Source organism: Octopus sinensis, linkage group LG22 (genome assembly GCF_006345805.1).
Source record: "Octopus sinensis linkage group LG22, ASM634580v1, whole genome shotgun sequence".
NCBI classification, from domain to species: domain Eukaryota; kingdom Metazoa; phylum Mollusca; class Cephalopoda; order Octopoda; family Octopodidae; genus Octopus; species Octopus sinensis.
The window spans coordinates 24182797-24204710 of NC_043018.1; the positions used below are offsets into that span (position 1 = coordinate 24182797).

General features: G+C 37.1%; 1 protein-coding gene across 3 annotated transcripts in view; it reads left to right on the forward strand.

Annotated features, from left to right (window-relative positions):
• The window catches only part of LOC115223283 (2',3'-cyclic-nucleotide 3'-phosphodiesterase-like), a 37241-nt gene extending 15601 nt beyond the window's left edge, over positions 1-21640 (forward strand). The window contains exons 2-4 of one of the 3 annotated variants that reach the window (XM_036512235.1): positions 10376-11089; positions 19342-20295; positions 20870-21640. In XM_036512235.1, coding sequence (XP_036368128.1) covers positions 10426-11089; positions 19342-20295; positions 20870-20961 — 1710 coding nt within the window. In that variant the 5' untranslated portion in view covers positions 10376-10425 and the 3' untranslated portion in view covers positions 20962-21640. Of the gene's footprint in view, positions 1-10375; positions 11090-19341; positions 20602-20869 lie in introns of those variants that run through there. The other 2 variants (XM_036512236.1, XM_029793790.2) reach the window with 2 other exon arrangements.
• Positions 21641-21914: the final 274 nt, after the last annotated feature.

Below are 21914 nucleotides of genomic sequence, written 5' to 3' on the forward strand. Positions count from 1 at the left end.
TGGAAGGAAGGTGTGTAGCGTGTGATTGTCACATTGACCATAACAGAGAAAGTTGTCATGGTGATACCTGCTCAGAGGCCTATGCAAAGTAGCAGGAAGTGTATGGGATGAATGTATGAGCTGTACAGAAGTGTACAAGTGGTTCAGACATTTCTAAGATGGCTGAAAAAATGTTGATATTGACAAACGTTCTTGGAGACCTGCAACCAGCAGAACTGAGAAAAACATTGCAGCTGACCAAAGAGACACTGGGGTTTCAGTTGCACAAGATCTCCTTGATTGTGTGGAGAATGATGAAAACTTTTTGAAAACTTTGCATAGGCCTCTGAGCAAGTATCGCCAAACTTTTGGCAAAATTTGATGCAGATTCTCTGCTCAACTTTCTCTGTCATTGTCAATACAACAATCACACGCTACACACCTTCCTTCCAAGCACTGCTGTAAACAGCAGAAGTGAGCTAGAAAGTTAAAACTTTGTGCACATGCACAGCAGAGTTGGAGGTCAATCTGTGCCAAGCGGTTTCACTTTGCATGCTCTAGCTTTGTTACTATAGCAACAGTCTGGCTACTTATTGATCAGACCATGTATGAGGCTTGAAAATGTCCGTGCATTATCTCATGCCAGCTGGTGCACATATATTAAGGGTGAACAGCCAAAGTACTTGGCACTTGCTTAAGGACTTACCAATGACATATGCATGCGCATGCACACTCATTGAATTTTACTAAATTTATTGCAAGTCATGGACATGTAGAAGACACATGGTTGCTTCATAACTACATGGCTACATGCATATATACATACATATCTGTCAGCTCCTCTTTGTCCCCAAGTACTGTTTATGCTAGCGCATAAGACACACTTTTTTAATTCTTAAATCATCATCATCATCATCATCGTTTAACATCTGTTTTCCATGCTGGCATGGGTTGGACAGTTTGACAGCAGCTGGCCACTTTTTTTTTTCATAAATCATAACCATCATCATCTTCATCATCATTTAACACCCATTTCTGAAGGTGACATGGGTTGGACAGTTTGACAGGAGCTGGTCAGCTGGGGAGCTGTCCAGATTTCAATTGTCTATTTTTGGCATTGTTTCTACAGAATGCCATCCAGCCACAGAAACTATGCTGAAACAGACAATTGGAGTGTCTGACCACCTCCTGTTAAACCATCCAACCCATGCCACCTTCAAAAATGGTTGTTAAATGATGCTGATAAATATAACAGAATATTGGTTTCAAATTTTGGTGTGATGGCAGCAATTTTAGGAGAGGGTTAACTCAATTACATCAACCCCCAGTGTTTAACTGGCGCTTCTTTTATTGACCCTGAAGGGATGAAAGGTAAAGTCAGCCTTGGCAAAATTTGAACTCAGAACATCAAGACAGAGGAAATACCACTAAGCATTTTGCCTGGTGTGTTAATGATTCTACCAGCTCATCACCCTTAACCCTTTAGCTTTTAAACCAGCCATTTCCAGCCCAAATATTATACCTGTTTTAAGTACAGATTGGCTATATTCAGCCTCTCACACCTACCCTGCAATGTCATACTAAAAATAAACTTTTGCATCATTGAAATCTCAAAACTATGAGATAAACCAGAATTAATTCAAAGCAATGTGAATAAATAAATGTTACATTTGAGGGAGTTATCTGAATGCTAAAGGGTTACACTAGCCATATCTAACCCAGATATTCCAACCTGTTTTGTGTTCAAACCAGCCAGATCTGGCCTGTCACACCTACCTTACAATGTCATTCTAATAATAAACAACCTCATCATTGAAATCTTGAAGCAATGAGATAATGCAGGATTAATTCAAAACAAGGTAAATATATAAACATTATATTTGACAGAATAATCTGAATTCTTAAAGGGTTAGACATTTCAAAATTCAGTCATGTGGCCAATACAGACATATTACGGATGCTATACTGAGTGTACAAGTGTACAGTGAAAGGTATTGGATTTGTTTTTTCCTACCAAATATGTCTTATGCGAGAGTCCACCTTAAAAGACTACAAATATGGTATTTCTGTTTTTAATTTGTAGTTCTATGTGTAAAGGGTCGGTGAAGAAATGTCAGTGGCATGGTCTTGATTAGCATGGATCCTGACTTGCCTGGAAGTGACCCAAGCACTGTGGTCTCAAAGACATCCTATGCAGCACATCTGAAATGTGTAATGCAGTATCGGACAACAAAGGTACAATGGAGTGTTGTTTGTCAGCACTGGCTTGGCTTAGGCTGCACTTTCTTAGTCAATCCATCTGGCAATGCCCTCTTCTGCCAGATCAATCATTGACATATGTATATATCATCATCATCATTATCATATATATCTCTATATATAAAACTGAAATGCGTTTTTACCGCTTGGATCGCTTTCAATGCCACTACATCCCGTCCGATTCGCTCCAAAATTTACAGGGACATGTAGAATGAGGTGATGATGCCCGTGAGCTACCTTAGAAATCCCTATCTTAAAAGGTGTGGTTGCTAGGGGCCATCTTCCTCACTCACGCTATTTCCTCCATTACCCTCTCACTCCCCTTCATCTATAACTTTGACAAACCCACTACCGTTATTTAAAGTATCTGTCTTCCTAAAATCAATCTCGCTGTTTCCTCTCTTTTTCACTCACTCTGCTTCCTGCCTTCCTATCACTTCGGCGTTCTTTTATGTATCTGTCTGTCACCAACACATACGAGCGTGAGAACAAATATTATGAATCAGATATCCTTGCGTTCATTTATATGTGTGTGTGTGTGTGTTCTATATATAAATCATCATCATCATCATCATCGTTTAACATCCGTTTTCCGTGCTGTGTGTGTGTGTTCTATATATAAATATGTATATATAATGTATATGTGTGTGTGTGTGTGTTCTATATATAAATATGTATATATAATGTATATATACAAAGTGTATATATCTGTATTTATGTATATTAAACTTTTTCATACTTTTTCATAGTTATATATATTTTTAAACAAATTATAAATACAATTTAATAATTTTTATTTTCAATTTAAATAATTTAAATTTTATATTTTATATATTTTCTATATTATGTGTTTTTTTTATGTTTTTGTTTTTGGTTTTTCACTGTTTGATTTGCCTATTAGTGGTTTTATCTCTAATTTAATTTATACAGATATATATCTCATTTGTATACATTTGTATATATAATGCGTGCACACACACACACACACACACACACACACTATATATATATATATATATATATATATGTGTGCATTACGTAGTCGGTCGATTCAGCTGAAAATATACACACCTATGTTAAAAGTGCTGGCAAGTTTGCATGACAACTATTTTTTTCCTCAAATGAAAGGCGTCACCTCTAGGACAAAATTCCTCATCTTATAAAATGTGGCCCCAGTAGACCCGAATGAAATCGGGTTATATTAACCAAAATGTGAAAAGGGGTCTAAATGGGGCTGGAAGGGGATTAAAATTTCAAGGAGCGGGTGTTTACGAATTCTCTGTTACATCAAGCTAAAAATTTGCGCCAGCCTTTTAATCATCAATGTGGTTGCTGTCCATGATAAAGAAGTTTTGAATGCTTGCCATGGTGAGTCTACTGTCGTGAGAAAGAATCACTTCATAACTTGGTTGTTACGAATTTTCTTTTACATCAAGTTCAAAATTTACGCCAGCCGTTAAACTGTCAATACGTTGCTGTCCGTCGTTAAGAAATGCCAGCCATGGTGACTTACTATCCTCAGATTCTATCCCTTCAAACTTTGGTTTCCAATATTTTATTATGTTTATTCAGCTCGCAAGTTCGTCTGTCCCTTTTAAATGTTAGCGTTTTGCTGTCTGCCTTGAAGCAGACCTTTCCGTTGCCACTGCCTGATTTTTATGATTGATCTTTCTAAATATTTTATTTCTCAACTTACTCAAGATCTTCTGTTGTTTATAAATGGGAGAGAGATAGATAAAGATAGAGAGTAAGAGAAAGCGAGGGAGAGTCCGAGAGAAAAGAAAACTAAGAGAGTGGGAAAGTGAGAGAAAGGAGAGAAACAAAGAGGGAGAATCATCATCATCGTTTAACGTCCGTTTTCCGTCCTAGCATGGGTTGGACAGTGTGACCGGGGTCTGGGAAGCCAGGAGGCTGCACCAGGCTCCAGTCTGATCTGGCAGTGTTTCTACAGGTGATGACCTTCCTAACGCCAACCACTCTGTGAGTGTAGTGGGTGCTTTTTTCGCGCCGCCGGCACAGGTGCCAGGGGGGCTCGCAGCGGCAACGATCGGTTGGTACTTTTTACGTGCCACCGGCACAGAAGCCAGTCAAGGCGGCGCTGCAATCGGCCACGTTCGGATGGTGCTTTTTACGTGCTGAAAGGAAGCAACAGAAAGTAACAACCACACTCTTACCCGCGCGTAGAGCGGGTCACCTTCAGCTAGTATATATATATATATATATATATATATAAATATACATAAAAAAAAATATATATATATATATATATATATATAATATATATATATATATATATATATATATATATATATAAATATATATATATTATATATATATATACACACATATATATATACACATATATATATGAATATAAATACATATATATAAATACATATATATATATAAATATATATATATATAAATGTAGATATAAATATATATATATATTGATATAAATATAATAAATGTATATATAAATATATATATATAGATTTATATATATAGATATAAATATAGATATAAATATATATAAATATATATATATATACAAAAATATGTGTGTGTGTGTGTATGTACACATACACACACACACACACACACACACAAGAGCAGGCATGGCTGTGTGGTAAGAAGCTTGCTTCCTAACCACATGGTTCGGGGTTCAATCCTACTGCATGGCACCTTGGGCAGGTGTCTTCTGCTTTAGAGCTCAGAATAAGTACTAGGCTTACAAAGAATATGTCCTGTGGTCAATTTCTGTGACTAAAACTCCTTAAGGCGGTGCTCCAGCAAGGCCGCAGTAAAATGACTGAAACCAGTTAAAAAGTGTGTGTGTGTGCATATGTGTGCGTGTGTGTGTGTGCGTGTGTGTGTGGTGTGTGTGTGTATTACACAGGCTGAAGAAGAAGGTTGTGCCCATAGCCTACTCCATGCAGACAGCATCAGTGATCTATCATCCACACAGATCATATTGGTATACTACCACCACTACCACAAAAACCACCACCACAACAACAACCACCACCACCACTACCACCTCCAATACTACCATAGTTTTAGGTGATGCATGATAATGACGTACTGCTGTCATCTAACATTGGTTGCCACAGGAACTGTTGTTAAGACATCTCAGTAGCTGTCCAATTAGTGTTGCTATGGAAATTAGAACAGGTGGTACAGGTATTATTAGTCTACCTGTGTTTCGTTAATTAACAGGAAGTTGTCACTAGAATAGACTTGGAGTTACTTTAATGCATCAGGAGATACTTTTTGTTGTTTTTAATAATGAATAAAGAAATAAATGAATACATCTTAAGGCAATGAATGTGGCAACAGGTATGTATGTATGTATGTGTGTGTGTGTGTGTATGTATGTATGTGTGTGTGTGTATGTATGTATGTGTGTGTATGTATGAATGTATGTATGTGTGTGTGTGTGTATGTATGTATGTATGTTTGTGTGTGTGTATATGTATGCATGTGTGTGTGTATGTATGTGTGTGTATATGTGTATGTATGTGTGTATGTATGTATCTATGTATGCATGTGTGTATGTATGTATGTGTGTATGTGTGTGTATGTATGTATGTATGCATGTATATATGTATGTATGTATGTATCTATGTATGTATGTGTGTGTGTATGTATGTATCTATGTATGTGTGTGTGTATGTATGTATGTATGTACGTGTGTGTGTATATGTATATATATATACACATATATAAATACATCGACTGACCCCCCCCCCCACGAATTTCAGGCCTTGTGCCTATAGTAGAAAGGATTATTATTATTCTATGTTTGACTTTTGCTTTATGTTTGTACAAGTTGGCTCCAAGTCTCACCCAGAGACCTCAAGAGACAACAGGTTGGAAGTTCACATTGTTGTTATTATTATTATGATTATTATTATTATTATTATCATCATCATGGTGGCAAGCTGGCAGAATCATTAGCACACCAGGCAAAATGCTTGGCGGTATTTCACTCATCGCTACATTCTCAGTTCAAATTCAATTGAGATCGACTTTGCCTTTCATCCTTTCGGGGTCAATAAATTAAGTACCAGTTATGTACTGGAGTTGATGTAATTGACTAGCCCCTCCCTATAAAATTTCAGGCCTTGTGCCTAGAGTAGAAATGATTATTATTATTATTAAGGCAGTGAGCTGGCAGAATCGTTAGCATACTGGACGAAATGCTTAGTGGAATTTTGCTCATCCCTACATTCTGAGTTCAAATTCCATTAAGGTCGACTTTGCCTTTTATCCTTTCTGGGTTGATAAATTATGTACCAGTTACATACTGGAGTAGATCTAACTGACCGCTCCCCCCCCCTGCAAATTTCATTAATTATCATTATATTTGTACATTTTCATCCATCATTGTGTTCTTTGTTCAAATATCACCAAGGTCGACTTTGCCTTTCTTTCTTTCAGGGTCGATAAAATAAACACCATTTGAATACTAGGGGTCAGTGTAATTGACTGTCCCCTTCCAACAAATTTCAGGCCTTATGCCTATAGAACAAAAGATTATTATTATTATTATTATTATTATTATTATTATTATTATTATATTATTCTATGTTTGACTTTTGCTTTATATTTGTACAAGTTGGCTCCAAGTCTCACCCAGAGACCTCAAGAGACAACAGGTTGGAAGTTCATGTTGTTGTTATGCCTAGTGTGCCATATATTTGGGGTTTTTTTTTGTGTTGTACTAGTGAATGTCTAAAAAAAAAACGAAAATTATGTTTGTTTTAAACTTTGAGATTACATAGAAAGTATTTTGTGTAGGATATGAGCAGTTCCCATGAGCACTATCTTTTGAATTTCTGCCATTTTGGGTTTCCTGGTATCTGAGTTAGGTAGCAATCAGCCTCTTTCGCTATCATTCCCAGGGCACCTATGACAACAGGTATTGTTTTAGTCTTCAGGTTCCACATTTTGCTGATTTCTATTTCAAGATCATCATCATCATCAACATCAACATCACCATCACCATCACCATCACCACCACCACCACCACCACCACCACCACCACCATCATCATCATCATCATCATCATTATTATTATTTGTACATCAACCAAATCAGATAAAACCAACAATGGAAACGTAATGTTTCTACGCTTGTTCATTTTGGGGATGAAGTGTTTCAGAAGGACATTCAAAGCATTTTCGTTGCCCTCTTCTCCACCAAAAAAATTTTAGGAGTTGTGCAAGTACCCACTGCATTCTCTGTTACCAAGCCTATGGGATTGTTGTCTGTTGACCAAGTGGATCACAAGTTTGTGGTCTCTGTGTGGCTGAACAGTTTGAACTGTGGACATCCTACACTATCCCTATCTGCTCTGTCTTAACAAAATAATCTGAATACATACTATCTGAATGGCTCAGTGTGGTTATGCTATGTCCACACTGGAACACCAGGGAAATACAGTCAGTATCTGTTAAATAGTTGGAAACTTGTGAGAAGTTGGATCCGACTGTCACATTGAATGAGGTGTTGGTGGTGGAGAAGGCACCAACTGTTTCAATATCAAAACCTTTGATTTGCACCATTTACAGTCATCAGCCTAGGAAACTCCTCTCTGTATCCCTTTGTGCTTTCACTGTATCTGTTGAATCCACAGTGAATGTGATAGCAGCAATATTTATGGTGGTGGTGGTGGTGGTGGCGGTGGCAGAGAGGATGAGGAGGGAGAGATACCATTTGCAAAGATTGTGAAAGCAGTATTGTTGTTATTATTGTACTGTATTTCCCTCAAGACTACAAACTTTGGAAAGTCCCTACCATTCTTGTTGTTGCTTCTGTTCTTTTTGTCTTTATTTTCCTCTGTTGCTGTTGTTGTTGTTGTTGGTGGTGGTGGTGGTGGAGTTGCTGTTATCTTTATTTGACTTTGATTTTGTTGTCATGACATTGTTATCCGTTCCATTTGTTGCCTCAAGAATGACTGATGTAATAAAATAAAAAATGCATCTTTTCTTTTCTCAGTTTTTCAAAAACTTTCTCATTAAATTCAATATTGTCACAAAATGATTTGATACCATTATTTTTTGCCTCCAGAGAAAATTAAGATTTCATAGACTCAAAGAAATTCAAAGTGTCTGATACCGCTATAGGGGTGTTATGTAAAAAACAACACCCAGATGAAGCATAGGCACCCCACTTTACAATAGTGGGATTGGGGGAGAATCTGGAAAACAGGCACCCGAGAGGATGGGAAATAATAAAATTCAGCATGCCTTCTTGTTCCACAATAAATAACCCATTTTATTATAGGCACAAGGCCTGAAATTTGTAGGAGAGGTAAGTCAGTTATAGTGACCCCAGTATTGAACTGGTACTTAATTTGTCAACCTTGAAAGGATGAAAGGCAAAGTTAACCTAAGCGGAATTTGAACTCAGAACATAGTGACAGACGAAATACTGCTCAGCATTTTGCCTGGTGTCCTATTGACTCTGCCAGCTCACCACCTTATGTTTCACAATTAATAATAATAATAATAATAATAATAATAATAATAATAATAATAATAATAATAATAATAATAATCCTTTCTACTATAGGTACAAGGCCTGAAAATTATTTTTTGAACCAGTTGAAGACACACAAGATGTCGAAATATCGTTCACTAGATAACAGTGGCACTCTTCTTTTAATTTTGATAATAATCATAACAATAATCCTTTCTACTATAGGCGCAAGATCTGGAATTTTGGGAGAGGGGTGGGCTAGTAAATTTCATCGACTCCAGTACTTGACTGGTACTTGTTTTATCAACCCCGAAAGAATGAAAGGCAAAGTTGACCTCAGCAAAATAATGAGTCAGAAAAATAATAAGCACTTTGTTCGACATGCTAATGACTTTGCTAGTTTGTCACCTTTAAAATTCAACACAGATTATTAATGTAAAAATAGCATTTGAATGAAATTCTAATTGTTTCGTTTTAACTAATTGATTGAGATTTCAACACAAAGCTGAAAATTGTTCTAATGGAAGATTTGTGGTTTTTGTTATACATTTTGCAGTTGAAGTACGACAAGAACATCTGACTAACTCTTTTGATACTAACCTGCCTGAAACCACCTCTGGATCTGTAGTACAAATGTCTTGTAATTCAAAAGTTCTGAATTAAAATCTTCCACAAAACACTAGTCACAATTTATGTTCCTAACACTAGCTTAATGATAACTAAGTTATTTTACTAAATTCTGGTATATTTAAAATTAATTGAAAGAAACACAGAGCATCTCAACAGAAATACCCTAGTCACAAATAATGTTCCTAACACTAGCTTAATGATAACTAAGTTATTTTACTAAATTCTGGTATATTTAAAATTAATTGAAAGAAACACAGAGCGTCTCAACAGAAATATGGTAACAGAAGGGTTAAACAGTTTCAAGTAACAAAAACTACGGAACTGATTAGTTTCCCTTGAAACTGGTAGAATTTAGAATTCTTGTTGCCGCATAATCAGATAATGTGAGGATCTACTGGAACGGGCAACAATCTCATTAGTTCTATTTAATTCAGTAATTCCACAAGGAACATAGCTTTCATAAAAAAAAGGCCACAGGCTACTGAAGCTTTGAATAAGATGATAATTGAAGAAATAGATGGATTTATTGCGGTTAAATTCTATGATGCTTGTTCAGAATTTAGAACATTTTGTTGAAGGTGTACTACAAGGAGGTTTCTTTGATCAATAACTGTTGTAATGTTATAATATCATGTCACCGACCAGACTATCAGATGCTGTTACACATCGCAGTTCACAATGCACTTTGCATCATTTTAACCTTTGCATGATGCCACCCTGCTGGCTGGGTGAGTGGACCATCCTTTACCCCTGATGGAAAGGGGGACTGGAGCAACATGAAATGAAGTATTTTGCTCAAAAACACAGTGCACTACCCAGTCTAGGAATTGAACCTATGATTTAGCATTTGTGAGTGCAACAGCCTAACCACTAGGCCAACCATGCACCTTAACAATGTTATAATTACCACTTTTTTTGTCTGGTATATTTTTTTTGTTTTAATATAAAAAATTTTTCCTGAATGAAAAGGTATTAAAATAGATGCTATAATTTTGCTTCATCTTGTATTTTTTATTTTTAGGCAGGAGCTGGCCCAACTTGACCTGATCTGTAACTAATGTCAGCTTTAAGATGGGGAAGAGAGGAGGGAAAAAGAGAAATACAAATAAGAAATTTCCAGAAACAGTTCAGTTTCATTTCTTGGAGAACCAGGAAGTTATCGACAAAATTGGAACACAGTTCCAAATTATGTTCATCATGAGAGGTTTACCAGGATCTGGTAAATCAACATTGGCCAAAAGCATCACTGATCTCTATCCCAATACTGTCGTCTGTTCCTCTGACCATTTCCTCATGGAAAATGACATTTACAGTTGGACGCCAGAGAAACGTAACTTTGGCCACAAGTATTGTTTAGAACTGGCTTCACGGAGTTGTGAAATGAAATGTCCAATTATTGTAATTGATAATACAAACATTCAGAAAAAAGAAGTTAAAGTTTATACTGACATGGCTTCTAAATATGGTTATATCACTATTCTGGTAACCCCAAATACACCCTGGAATTTTGATGCTTTCCAACTTGAGAAGCGCTGCTCTCATGGAGTCCCTTTACATACAATACAGTACAAACTTACATTGTATGATGAAATCACACCAATTTTCTATGCCTGGTTTCTATCCCAGGAAGATGCCAACCGCATCACTGAAATGGCTTTAGAATTGTTCTTTCAGTCCTTGAAAGAAATTCCAGAATTTTCTCTCCAGTTATCGGCAATGTATGATACAGAGACAGGTCAGTTCTTAAAGTTTTATTTCTTTTTTACCTTTCTTGACCAAACCGTATTTATGGCTTACCGTCCTGTAAGCAGAAAACTGAAGAAAACACGTCGGCCTATTTTAAATTCAATTACATTTACACGTATCATTGCTTTATTGACCTTAAAAAAAATATTTCCCCCCTTTTTTTCTCCCATTTTTCTTCCTTAAAGGTGCAGGTATGGCTGTGTGGTTAAGAAGTTCACTAGGCAATCACCTGGTTTCAGGCTCAGTCCCACTGCATGGCATCTTGGACAATTGTCTTCTATACTTAATCTCAGGCTGACCAATGTCTTGTGAGTGATTTGATAGACGGAAAATTGAAGCCCATTGTGTGTGTGTGTGTGTATTTATATATATGTATGTATGTATGTATATATATGTTTGTATGTATGTATGTATGTATGTATGTATGTATATTTGAAAAAATGAATAGAAATTGCTCTTCTGATCATTTTTCCACTTTAATAATTAGATGTTCATAAGTTGTTAGGTGTTTACAAAAGTTACTGAAGTGGAAAAATTATCAGAAAAGCAATTCCTATTAATTTTTTTCAAATATATAATACTGTACCAAGGACTTCCTATTTCTAATTCTATGATACATATATATGTATATATACATATATATATTGAGTCAAATAAAATCAAAAATCAAAATTAAAAGCAAACAAAGATTGAAATCAAAATGGAAATTGTAGTTGTGGCCGGTGCCAGTGGCACCTGACTAGCACCCCTTCTGGTGGCACATAATAAGCACCATCCAAACGTGACCGATGCCAGTCCCTGCCCCAACTGGCTCCTGTGCCGGTAGCATTTAAAAAGCACTATCTGAATGTGGTCAATGCCAGTGCTACCTGACTAGCTCCCATGCCATTGGAATGTAAAAAGCACCCACTACACTCTCAGAGTGGTTGTCAGATCAGATTGGAGCCTGGTGCAGCCTTCTGGCTTGACAGTCCCCAGTCAAAGCATCAAGCCCAAGCCAGCATGGAAAACAGACGTTAAATGACGACGGCGCTGCCGATGACGAATGAATGAATGAACAAAATGAGAAAAACAAGAGTAACAAGTTTTCAAACGGGTGTTATTATTTTCACACTTGCTTGAAAAGAGACGGGAAAAATTGGACCTAAGAAGCATCAGATGTGGTGTGCAAGAGAGACGACTGTGCTGGTATGGTCATGTGGTGAAATGGATGAGGATAGCTGTGTGAAAAAGTTCCACACCCTAGCGGTTGAGGGAACTTTTGGAAGAGGTAGACCCAGGAAGACCTCGGATGAAGTGGTAAAGCACGACCTTCGAACATTAGTCTCACCGAGGCAATGACTAGTGACCAAGACTTTTGGAAATATGCTGTGCTTGAGAAGATCCAGCAAGTCAAGTGAGACCATAACCTCATGGCCTATGCCAGGGGTGTAACCAGCCCACTTAAGCGTACCTTTCCTTCATTGGACACTAAACTCTGCTTGCGAAGACCTGTTGAGGCAAGTGAAATCGAAATCAAATTCGATGACTGACATCCATGCAAGTGGAGCGCTAAGAGCACCATCTGAGTGTGATTGTTGCCAGAGCAGTTAACTGGCTTCCGTGCCAGTGGTACGTAAGAGGCACCATTCAAGTGTAATCGTTACCAGCGTCGCCTTACTGGCATGTGAAAAAAAACATTCGAGTGAGGTTGTTGACAGTGCCACTAGACTGGCTCCTGAGCATGTAGCATGTAAAAAACACCAATTGAGCTTGCCGTTGCCAGTACCACCTGACTGGTCCCCGTGCTGGTGGCATGTAAAAGCACCCACTACACCCTCAGAGAGGTTGGCGTTTGGAAGCGCATCCAGCTGTAGAAACTCTGCCAGGGTTCGCCAGTCCTCATTCAAATCATCCAACCCATGCTAGCATGGAAAGCAGACATTAAAACGTTGATAATGATGATGATGATATATATAAAGAAGTGCCAAAGTATGAATCTCTCAGACCTTGTGTCATTTTTTCTTATGCTAAATATTAATAATAAAATATATATATATATATATATATATATATGTCTACTACTAATATAGGATGAAGTTTTTTTTCTACAGTGAAAAAATTCCATCAAAAAATGTGGCAGCATATCAAAATACCTTTACGGTTAAAATTATAAACAACTTATAAGTAAGGGCTAAAGAAAATTATTTCAATGCCAATATGCTGATAACAGATTATTAAATCATCAATTTCCACATATAATTTACTCACTAATAGTCTGTTATCAGCATATTGCCATTGAAATAATTTTCTTTAGCCCTTACTTATAAGTTGTATATATATATATATATGTATATGAATACATGCAATGTTATTACCATTTCAAACACTCTGTAATAAATACATGTATGCTTGTTATTGATTGGTGTTAGTACTAAGTCAGCTGTGATTGGTCAGGTCTTATGCTTAAAGGTGTTCCAGCTGTGATTTTTTCAGCATGTCTAGAATTACATTAACAAATGCATCCTTCTTCTTTTTAAAACGGCAACGTGTGATTTGAGAGTAATTTGACTGTTATTTTTATCAACTTCAGCAACAACAACATAGGGACGCTATTGTTAGTGTCAGTTTACATTAGTAATTTGTGTTATCATAAGAGTGATGCCACAAATAATTTAGTATTGGATTACTAGTATGTAATTAATATATATAGTGTAATTATATAAATTACATATAGAGTGTAATTATAAATAGGAGCTTAAAATTCCTTTTCTGCTTCTCTAAGAAACTCCATGACGATAAAAATACCTTTTTTATGAAGGCAAAGAGGAAAACAATGAATCAACACAACCAGGATTAATTATATACGCGTTTCGAGATTAAAGTAATTTAAATTTTACTTACTTCTGTCTTCAGTATAATATTTCCAATTTTCATAAGATTTGAAAGTGCTAGGGCTGAATATGCACACAATTGAGTGGCATCATGTAACTGATATCCAACCAACACTTCCAAAATCTACAGAGCTGAATGGGAATAAACTATTCAAACTCTATACCCACATGTATGCTATGAGCAATACTGCAAAATTTCAACAAAATCAATAATTATAATTATAGTGTAATTAATATATATACCCTCCATCAGGCATTTGCCATATCCTGAATGCCTTACTTCCCTGGGCATGGATACATTGAAACTCCGACATCTGGCAGCTGACTTGGCAGACACTCATAAAATTATCAACCATCTTACAAACAATAACTCTGAGCACCTTTTCAAACTCCACCCGTCTAACACCCGTGGACATATTTACAAAGTCAGAAAACAGCACAGCTCCCATTACTTCAGGAAACATTTTTTCACGCTGAGAGTTGCTGAAGCATGGAACAAACTGCCGGCATTGGTTGTTAGTTGTCGGAGCACTGCATCCTTCAAAACTTCCATGCTTTCTGAGATTTGCCAACACTACACATGATTTTCTCTCCTCCATACACACACAAACATGTATCTGACTCATACATTGTTTGCTTTCCAGACATTTGTACATTACTGCATATACTTTATATGCACTTTCTGACAAGTTGTGGTGCATCTGAGCCCTGTATACAATAATTTCATTATTATTTTATTTTTATATAGTGAAGCACATGGCTCAGTGGTTAGAGCGTCAGTTTTGCAATAATAGGATAATGAGTTTGATTCCCAGACTGGGCTGTGTATTGTGTTCTTGAGCAAGACACTTTATTTCACGTTGCTCCAGTTCACACAGCTGTAGAAATGAGTTGTGATGTCACTGGTGCCAAGCTGTTTCGGCCTTTACCTTTCCCTAGGATAACCTCAGTGGTATGTGGAGAGGGAAGCCTGATATACATGGGTGACTGCTGGTCTTCTATAAACAACCTTGCCCGGATTTATGCCTCAGAGGGTAAGTTTCTTGGTTGTAATCCCATGGTCATTCATGGCTGTAGGGAGTTGTTACCCTTTACCTCGTGTACATATAATGTCAACATCGCTTGACAACTGATGCTAGTGTGTTTGCACTTACAAGACTAAGTCCTGGAGTCGATTTGCTCAACAAAAGGCAGCGCTGCAGCATGGCCACAGTCAAATGACTGAAACAAATAAAAGAATGAAAGAATATAGGAGTGGCTGTGTGGTAAGTAGCTTCCTAACCAACCACATGGTTCCGGGTTCAGTCTCACTGCATGGCATCTTGAGCAAGTGTCTTCTGCTATAGCCCCGGGCCGACCAATGCTTTGTGAGTGGATTTGGTAGACGGAAACTGAAAGAAGCCTGTCGTATATATGTATGTTTGTGTGTCTGTGTTTGTCCCCCTAGCATTGCCTGACAACCGATGCTGGTGTCCCCGTAACTTAGTGGTTCAGCAAAAGAGACCGATAGAATAAGTACTGGGCTTACAAAGAATAAGTTCCAGGGTCGATTTGCTCGACTAAAGGCGGTGCTCCAGCATGGCCGCAGTCAAATGACTGAAACAAATAAAAGAATGAAAGACTGTATATATATTGATAGATAGATAGATGTATCTAAATAGATAGATAGATTGATAGATGATGCATTTCTGTGTAATGTAGTTTTGAGTTTAAATGCTCCACACAGATGTAGATTTTACAACCGAAGTCCTGTGAATAGAATCTAATTGCACTTCAAATAAATTTTTTCATCTAATGAGAATCACATGAAATGTTTAGTCAAATTGTATAGAGTTAAAAGTATACTTATATATGTATATCTGTCTATATATATTTATATATATCCATATGTATGTATCTATGTATTTCTAGTTACACACACACACACACACACACACACATCATCATCATCATCACTTGAGTGTATATTTGACTGACAAGACACTAAGAGAATAAGCACCAGGCTTTAAGAAAATTAGTACCAGAGTGGATTCATTCCATTAAAAATTCTTCACTGTTGTGCCCCAGCATGGCCACAGTCTAATGACTGCTGAAAGAAGTAAAAGATATATATATATATATGTATATTTGTATGTATGTATGTATGTATGTATGTGTGTGTGTATATATATATATATATATATATATACACACACACACACACATATATATACACACACATATATATATACATATACATACATACATATATATATACATATATATAGTTAATCCAAACATGAAAACACAAAGAGAAAACACAACAACGCGAGGACGTGGAACAAGTATAGTATTATTGGACGCTCAGGAAGGAAGGGAAGAAGGAGAGTTTAACGTTTCGAGCGGAGCTCTTTGTCGGAAACATAGGAGAAGGAAAGATCCAGAGAAGGGAAGACAGAGGGAAAAAAATCGCCAACGGTACACACGCAGTCACAATATATATATATATACATATATATACATATATGTGTGTGTGTGTGTGTGTGTGTCAGTGTTTGTGCGATGTAAAAAGCTTCCAGTTTACACTGTAGAGTGGTTGGCATTTGGAGGTGCATCCAGCGGTAAAAACCATGCCAAAACTGACCTCATCCGTGCTGGTGCCATGTAAAGAGCACTCAGTCTACTCTGCTGAGTGGTTGGTGTTAGGAAGGACATGCAACTGTAAAAACCCTGCCAAAACAGACACAGTTGCCTGTGTTAGTCTTCTACCTGGCCAGTTCCTGTCAAACTGTCCAACCCATGCCTGCTTGGAAGGTGAACATTAATGATGATGATGATGATGATGATGAGGCTGAGGATGATGATGATGATGATGATGATGATGATATCTGTATGTATTTATGAATGTTGGTGCGGATGTATTTGATAAATATTACAGCAAATAAATTAATTGATGCTGCATAAGAATACAGACACATATGCACACACACACACACATACCTAGCATATTATTCTTTATACCAATTACTGGACTGTGGCCATGTTGGAGCAACATCTTGGAGAGTTTGGCTGATTAATCTGACCCCAGTACTCATTTTGCGTTTGACCCTCATTCTATTGTTCTCTTCTCACCACCACCGCTTGACAATTGGTGTTGTCGTGTTTATTTCCCCGTGACTTAGTGGTTTGGCAAAAAGAGACCGATGGAACAAGTGCTAGGTTTATAAGAAAAGAAAAGCCCTGGGGTCGATTTGTTAAGCTGAAATCCTTCAAGGCAGTGCCCCAGTATGGGCGCTGTCAAATGACTGAAACAAGTAGGAGAGAGAGAGAGAGGGGGCAGAGAGAGAGAACGATGATGATGATGATGATGATGATGATGACGATGATGACAACAACGACGACGAGGAAAACAGAATTTGGCATAATTTAGTTCTTCGTTAAAGTTTTAGTACTGCCTTCAGAAATATTTCAAAGCTTGGCATTTTGTTATTTGTTTCTGTTTTATTTTTATTTTTGTTTTTATTTTGTTTTGTTTTTATGAGCTCCGCTCACTGGACTTCATTTTAACAGCTGCTACTTATTTGATCAATGTCATAAAGATGAAAGGCAGAGTCAGTCTGGGGAAGCAATAACGACACTACACTCGTCGGCCGCCGTGTAGTGCTTGTTGTGGTTTACCATTGTGCGATGCCGGAGAGCATGTGCAGATGATAGACAAAGTTCACTTCATTATGACTGGAACTTTGAGCATACAGGAAATAAACCAAATACAACCAGAAGATATTTTGTTTGACACTCAACCAATTCTGCCCACCACCAGTTATTTTTTGTTGTTGTTTCAGTGGGGTTTTTTTTTTAGCTGTGTTTTTCTCTTTTCCTTATTCATGTATTTATGTATTTACATGTGAAGACGTGTGGCTTAGTGGTTAAGGTATTCGGTTCACAATCGTAAGGTTGTGAGTTCAATTCCTAGCAACACATTGTGTCCTTCAGAAAGACACTTTGTTTCATGTTGCTCCAGTCCACTCAGCTGGCAAAAATGAGTAGTACCCGTATTTCAAAGAGCCAGTCTTGTTGCATTAAGGGTACATGTATCTGTGGAGTATTCAGCCACATGTACATTAATTTTACAAGCAGGCTATTCCATTGATCGAATTAAGTGGAACCCTCATCGTTGTAGCCGACAGAGTGCTACATATATATATATATATATATTATATATATATATATATATATATATATATCATCGTCTTCATCATCATCATCATCATCATCATTTAATGTCTGCCTTCCATGCTGGCATGGGTTAGACAGTTTGACTGAGTGGCAGCAATCCAGAAGGGTGCACCACGCTGCAATCTGATCTGGCAAAGTTTCTACAGCGGGATGCCCTTCCTAACGCCAATATATATATATATATATATTTATATATATATAGGAGACCAAAAGTGTACATACGCCGCTATATGTATATATAAAAAAAACAAAACAAAAAATGGAACAAGTATGTAACAGGCAATCCTTTTACTCCCTACCTCTCTCTTCTCTTTCCACATGACTGGTGTCCGGCCAAGCCTGACCTTTCTTTCTTGGTTCTACTACTATCTGTGTAGCATCTCTTATATTCCTTCCCATGACTTTCATCTCTTATGTCCCTGCCGTAAGGCTTCACTTCCACACACGCCAGCTTAATATAATTCGTCCTTAGTCGAAAGACACCTATTGCTAATGTCCTGTTGTTTGCATTTGTATTTGTGTAACATTTCTCCGGTTTTTTTTTTCGTCCTTGTTTTCATATGCATTCGCTTACTTTCTTCCAAAGAACTTAGTGCTCTTAGCTTAGATTTTCTTGGAGCTGGCCAGATTAGAGCAGTTGCAAGAGTAACCGGCCAAAACTGCAAAGACAATCTGGTACTTGACTGAAGATTGAAAGCTCCGAATGACCCATCCTTGTTTTTTCCTGTCCTTTTTTTGTATCATCTAACTGTTAGAATGTTTTGTTGTCGCCTGTTACATTCTTGTTCCATTTTTGGTTTATATATATATATATATATATATATATATATAATATATATATATATATATATATATATATATAGATATATTGATAGATAGATAGATAGATAGATAGATAGATAGATAGATTAAAACTTACTTGGAAGAGGACGTGTGGTGTTCAATCATATAATAATATAAATAATATATATATATTATTTATATTATTATTATATATATATATATATGTATGTATGCATGTATGTATATGTGTGTGTATGCATGTATGTATGTGTGTGTGTGTGGTGTGTGTGTGTGTGTATGTATTTCCTTTTCATAATTTTGTCTGTTTATGCATTTATTTAATTACTTATCTGTTTCTTTTTTCTTTTAGATTATGACCCAAAACATCATTATGATTCCTCAGAAATAATTCTGTCTTACTGCGTTGCTCACTTTCATTCTGGAAATACCAATTTCCACAAGAGGAAATCAGTGCAGAAATCTATTGGGAAAACCTTCCAGCTCTGTGTTTCTCAAATTCTTATCACTCCTAATATTCTTGCTGCTTTGGTTAATCTTTCTGAAGAAGAATTGGAAATCTATGGTGAATCAGAACTTGGCAGTCCTTGTGGAAAAGAAGAAGAAGAGGAACAAGAGTTCACTGTTGTTGGCAAAAAATCACACCAAGGTAAGAAAGGGAAAAAATCTAAAACTGAAAATGTTTTGTCTGAAGAATCAATGGAAATTCTAAAACAAGCTGTTGAAGACAAACTTCAGTGTGTTTTGTCTCAGATAACACCAGGCGTGGGTTTTAATCGTCCTGGAAAGCAAAATCTGAAAGAAGCAGAATTTGGAAGTAATGCAGAGAAGAAATCTATTGACGTTTGTAAATTATTAACTGAAAATGACCGAGACAGCTTGAGCCAAGTCAGTAATTCCAGTCGACGGACATCTAAGGAAAATAATGAGAACAGTCAAAACCTTGGCAGGTTGAATTCTAATGCAGACGAAATTCCAGTGCTAGGAGAAAATAGTTCTAAAGGAGACCAACTGGAAGAAATTAGAAATGCTGGTGAGGTTACAGAGGCAAGACAAGAAGATGAAGATACTCAAAAGGATACAGTCCAAAGTGGTCAATTTCAAACTGATTTTGAAACTAAATGTGAACCAACAAAGAACAATGTAAACACTACAAAGGGTCGGCATGCTTGTATTTTATTGGCCAGTCGAGATAAAATAGACTTTAATGAAATTTCGAAAGAGATAAGAAAAGTTTCAGAGTTGAAAGATGAGAAAGACGGAAACCTGGAGCAATTTTTGAAATTTTCTACTGACAATGCTCAAGGTTTCTGTTTTGGAAAAGGGACTCTTTTAATGAATTTAACAAAAAATATATATTTGGATAGCATTTATGCATGTCAGTATTAAATTTGAGGACAGTGGGTTGACAGAATCATTCACACAGTGGACAAAACAAAATGGTTTATAGTATTTTGTTACAAGTCTCTACATTCTGAGTTCAAATCCCATCAAGCTCACCATTGCTTGTCTTCCTTCTGAGGTTGATAAAACTAAATCATTAAATACCTGTGAAGTTCAGAGATTAATATATTTAACTAATTATTATTAAATTTGGCATTTTTAAAAATGAGTTGTTTTAGATTTGTTTTTCTGCAAAAACTAAAAATCCTCAAATTTTTTATTTATAAGGTGTTGGCATGGCAGCGGTATGAAGTTTGCTTCCCAGCCTCATGGTTCTATACTTCTGAGTTCAATCCCAATGCACAGCAACTTGGGCCAGTGTCTTCTGTTATAACCATTGGCCGACCAAAGCCTTGTGAGTGGATTTAGCGGACAAAACCTGAAAGAAGCCAGTCGTGTGTGTGCGTGTGTGTGTGTTTCTACTGACAACGCTCAAGGTTTCTATTTTGGAAAAGGGACTTTTTTAATGAATTTAACAAAAAATATATATTTGAAGAGCATTTTGTGTTTGTCCTCCCTCACTGTGTGACAAGTCCTCCCTCACTATTTGACAAATGTTGCTTTCTTTATGTACCCTGTTGATGGCCTCAATCTACTCTCAAACTTGGACCGGGTGAAATGGACCACTCCTCTCTCAATCGGAAGCAGCTGTATATTGCAGCCATTGCAATGCAATGAATGCACAGTGGTGCCAAGTGGGTCACTTTTGGTCAGCAGAACTGGTAATATCAGATGAACCAAATGTCCAGCCAAGGTGCCCTGGGCTTTGTCCATTAAATTCAGCAAATGATATTGATAGAATAAGGGTCAGGCTTAAAAAATATGTACTGTGGTCAATTCATTCATTCAAAATCCTTTGAAGTGGTGCCCCAGCATGGGCACAGTCTAGTGACTGATACAAATGAATGATTGAAGATAAAAGAGGTTGACGTTGGAGCTCAACACAGTCTTGCGGCTCGTTGGTTCCAGTCAAACTGCCCGACCCGTGCTGACATGGGAAAGGGACATTAGACGATGATGCTGTCTCTGCCACCAGTGATGCTGATGCTGACCTGTTTCAGTCACTGCACGGCTGCCATTCTGGAGCACTGCCTTGAAGGGTTTCGTTGAACAAGTCAACCTCAGCACCTGCTTTTTTAAGCCTGGGAATTATGCCATCGAGTTCTTTTTGCTGCATCGCTGAGTTATGGGGATGTAAACATACCAACACCGGTTGTCAAGTATGGTACTCCTTCACACACAGACACACACACATCTCAAAACATACACACTCACACAAACGCATACACACTCACACAAACACACACACACGCACAATGCATTCAATAACACAAATGCAATGCGTATCACACACACATCACAAACCATCGTTATTCTCATCACCACCACCACCACCACCACTACCACCACAGCCAACACCATACTCTCCTTCATCTTCAAAAGCACCACACCCCACTACCTCCACCATCACTATCATTAATA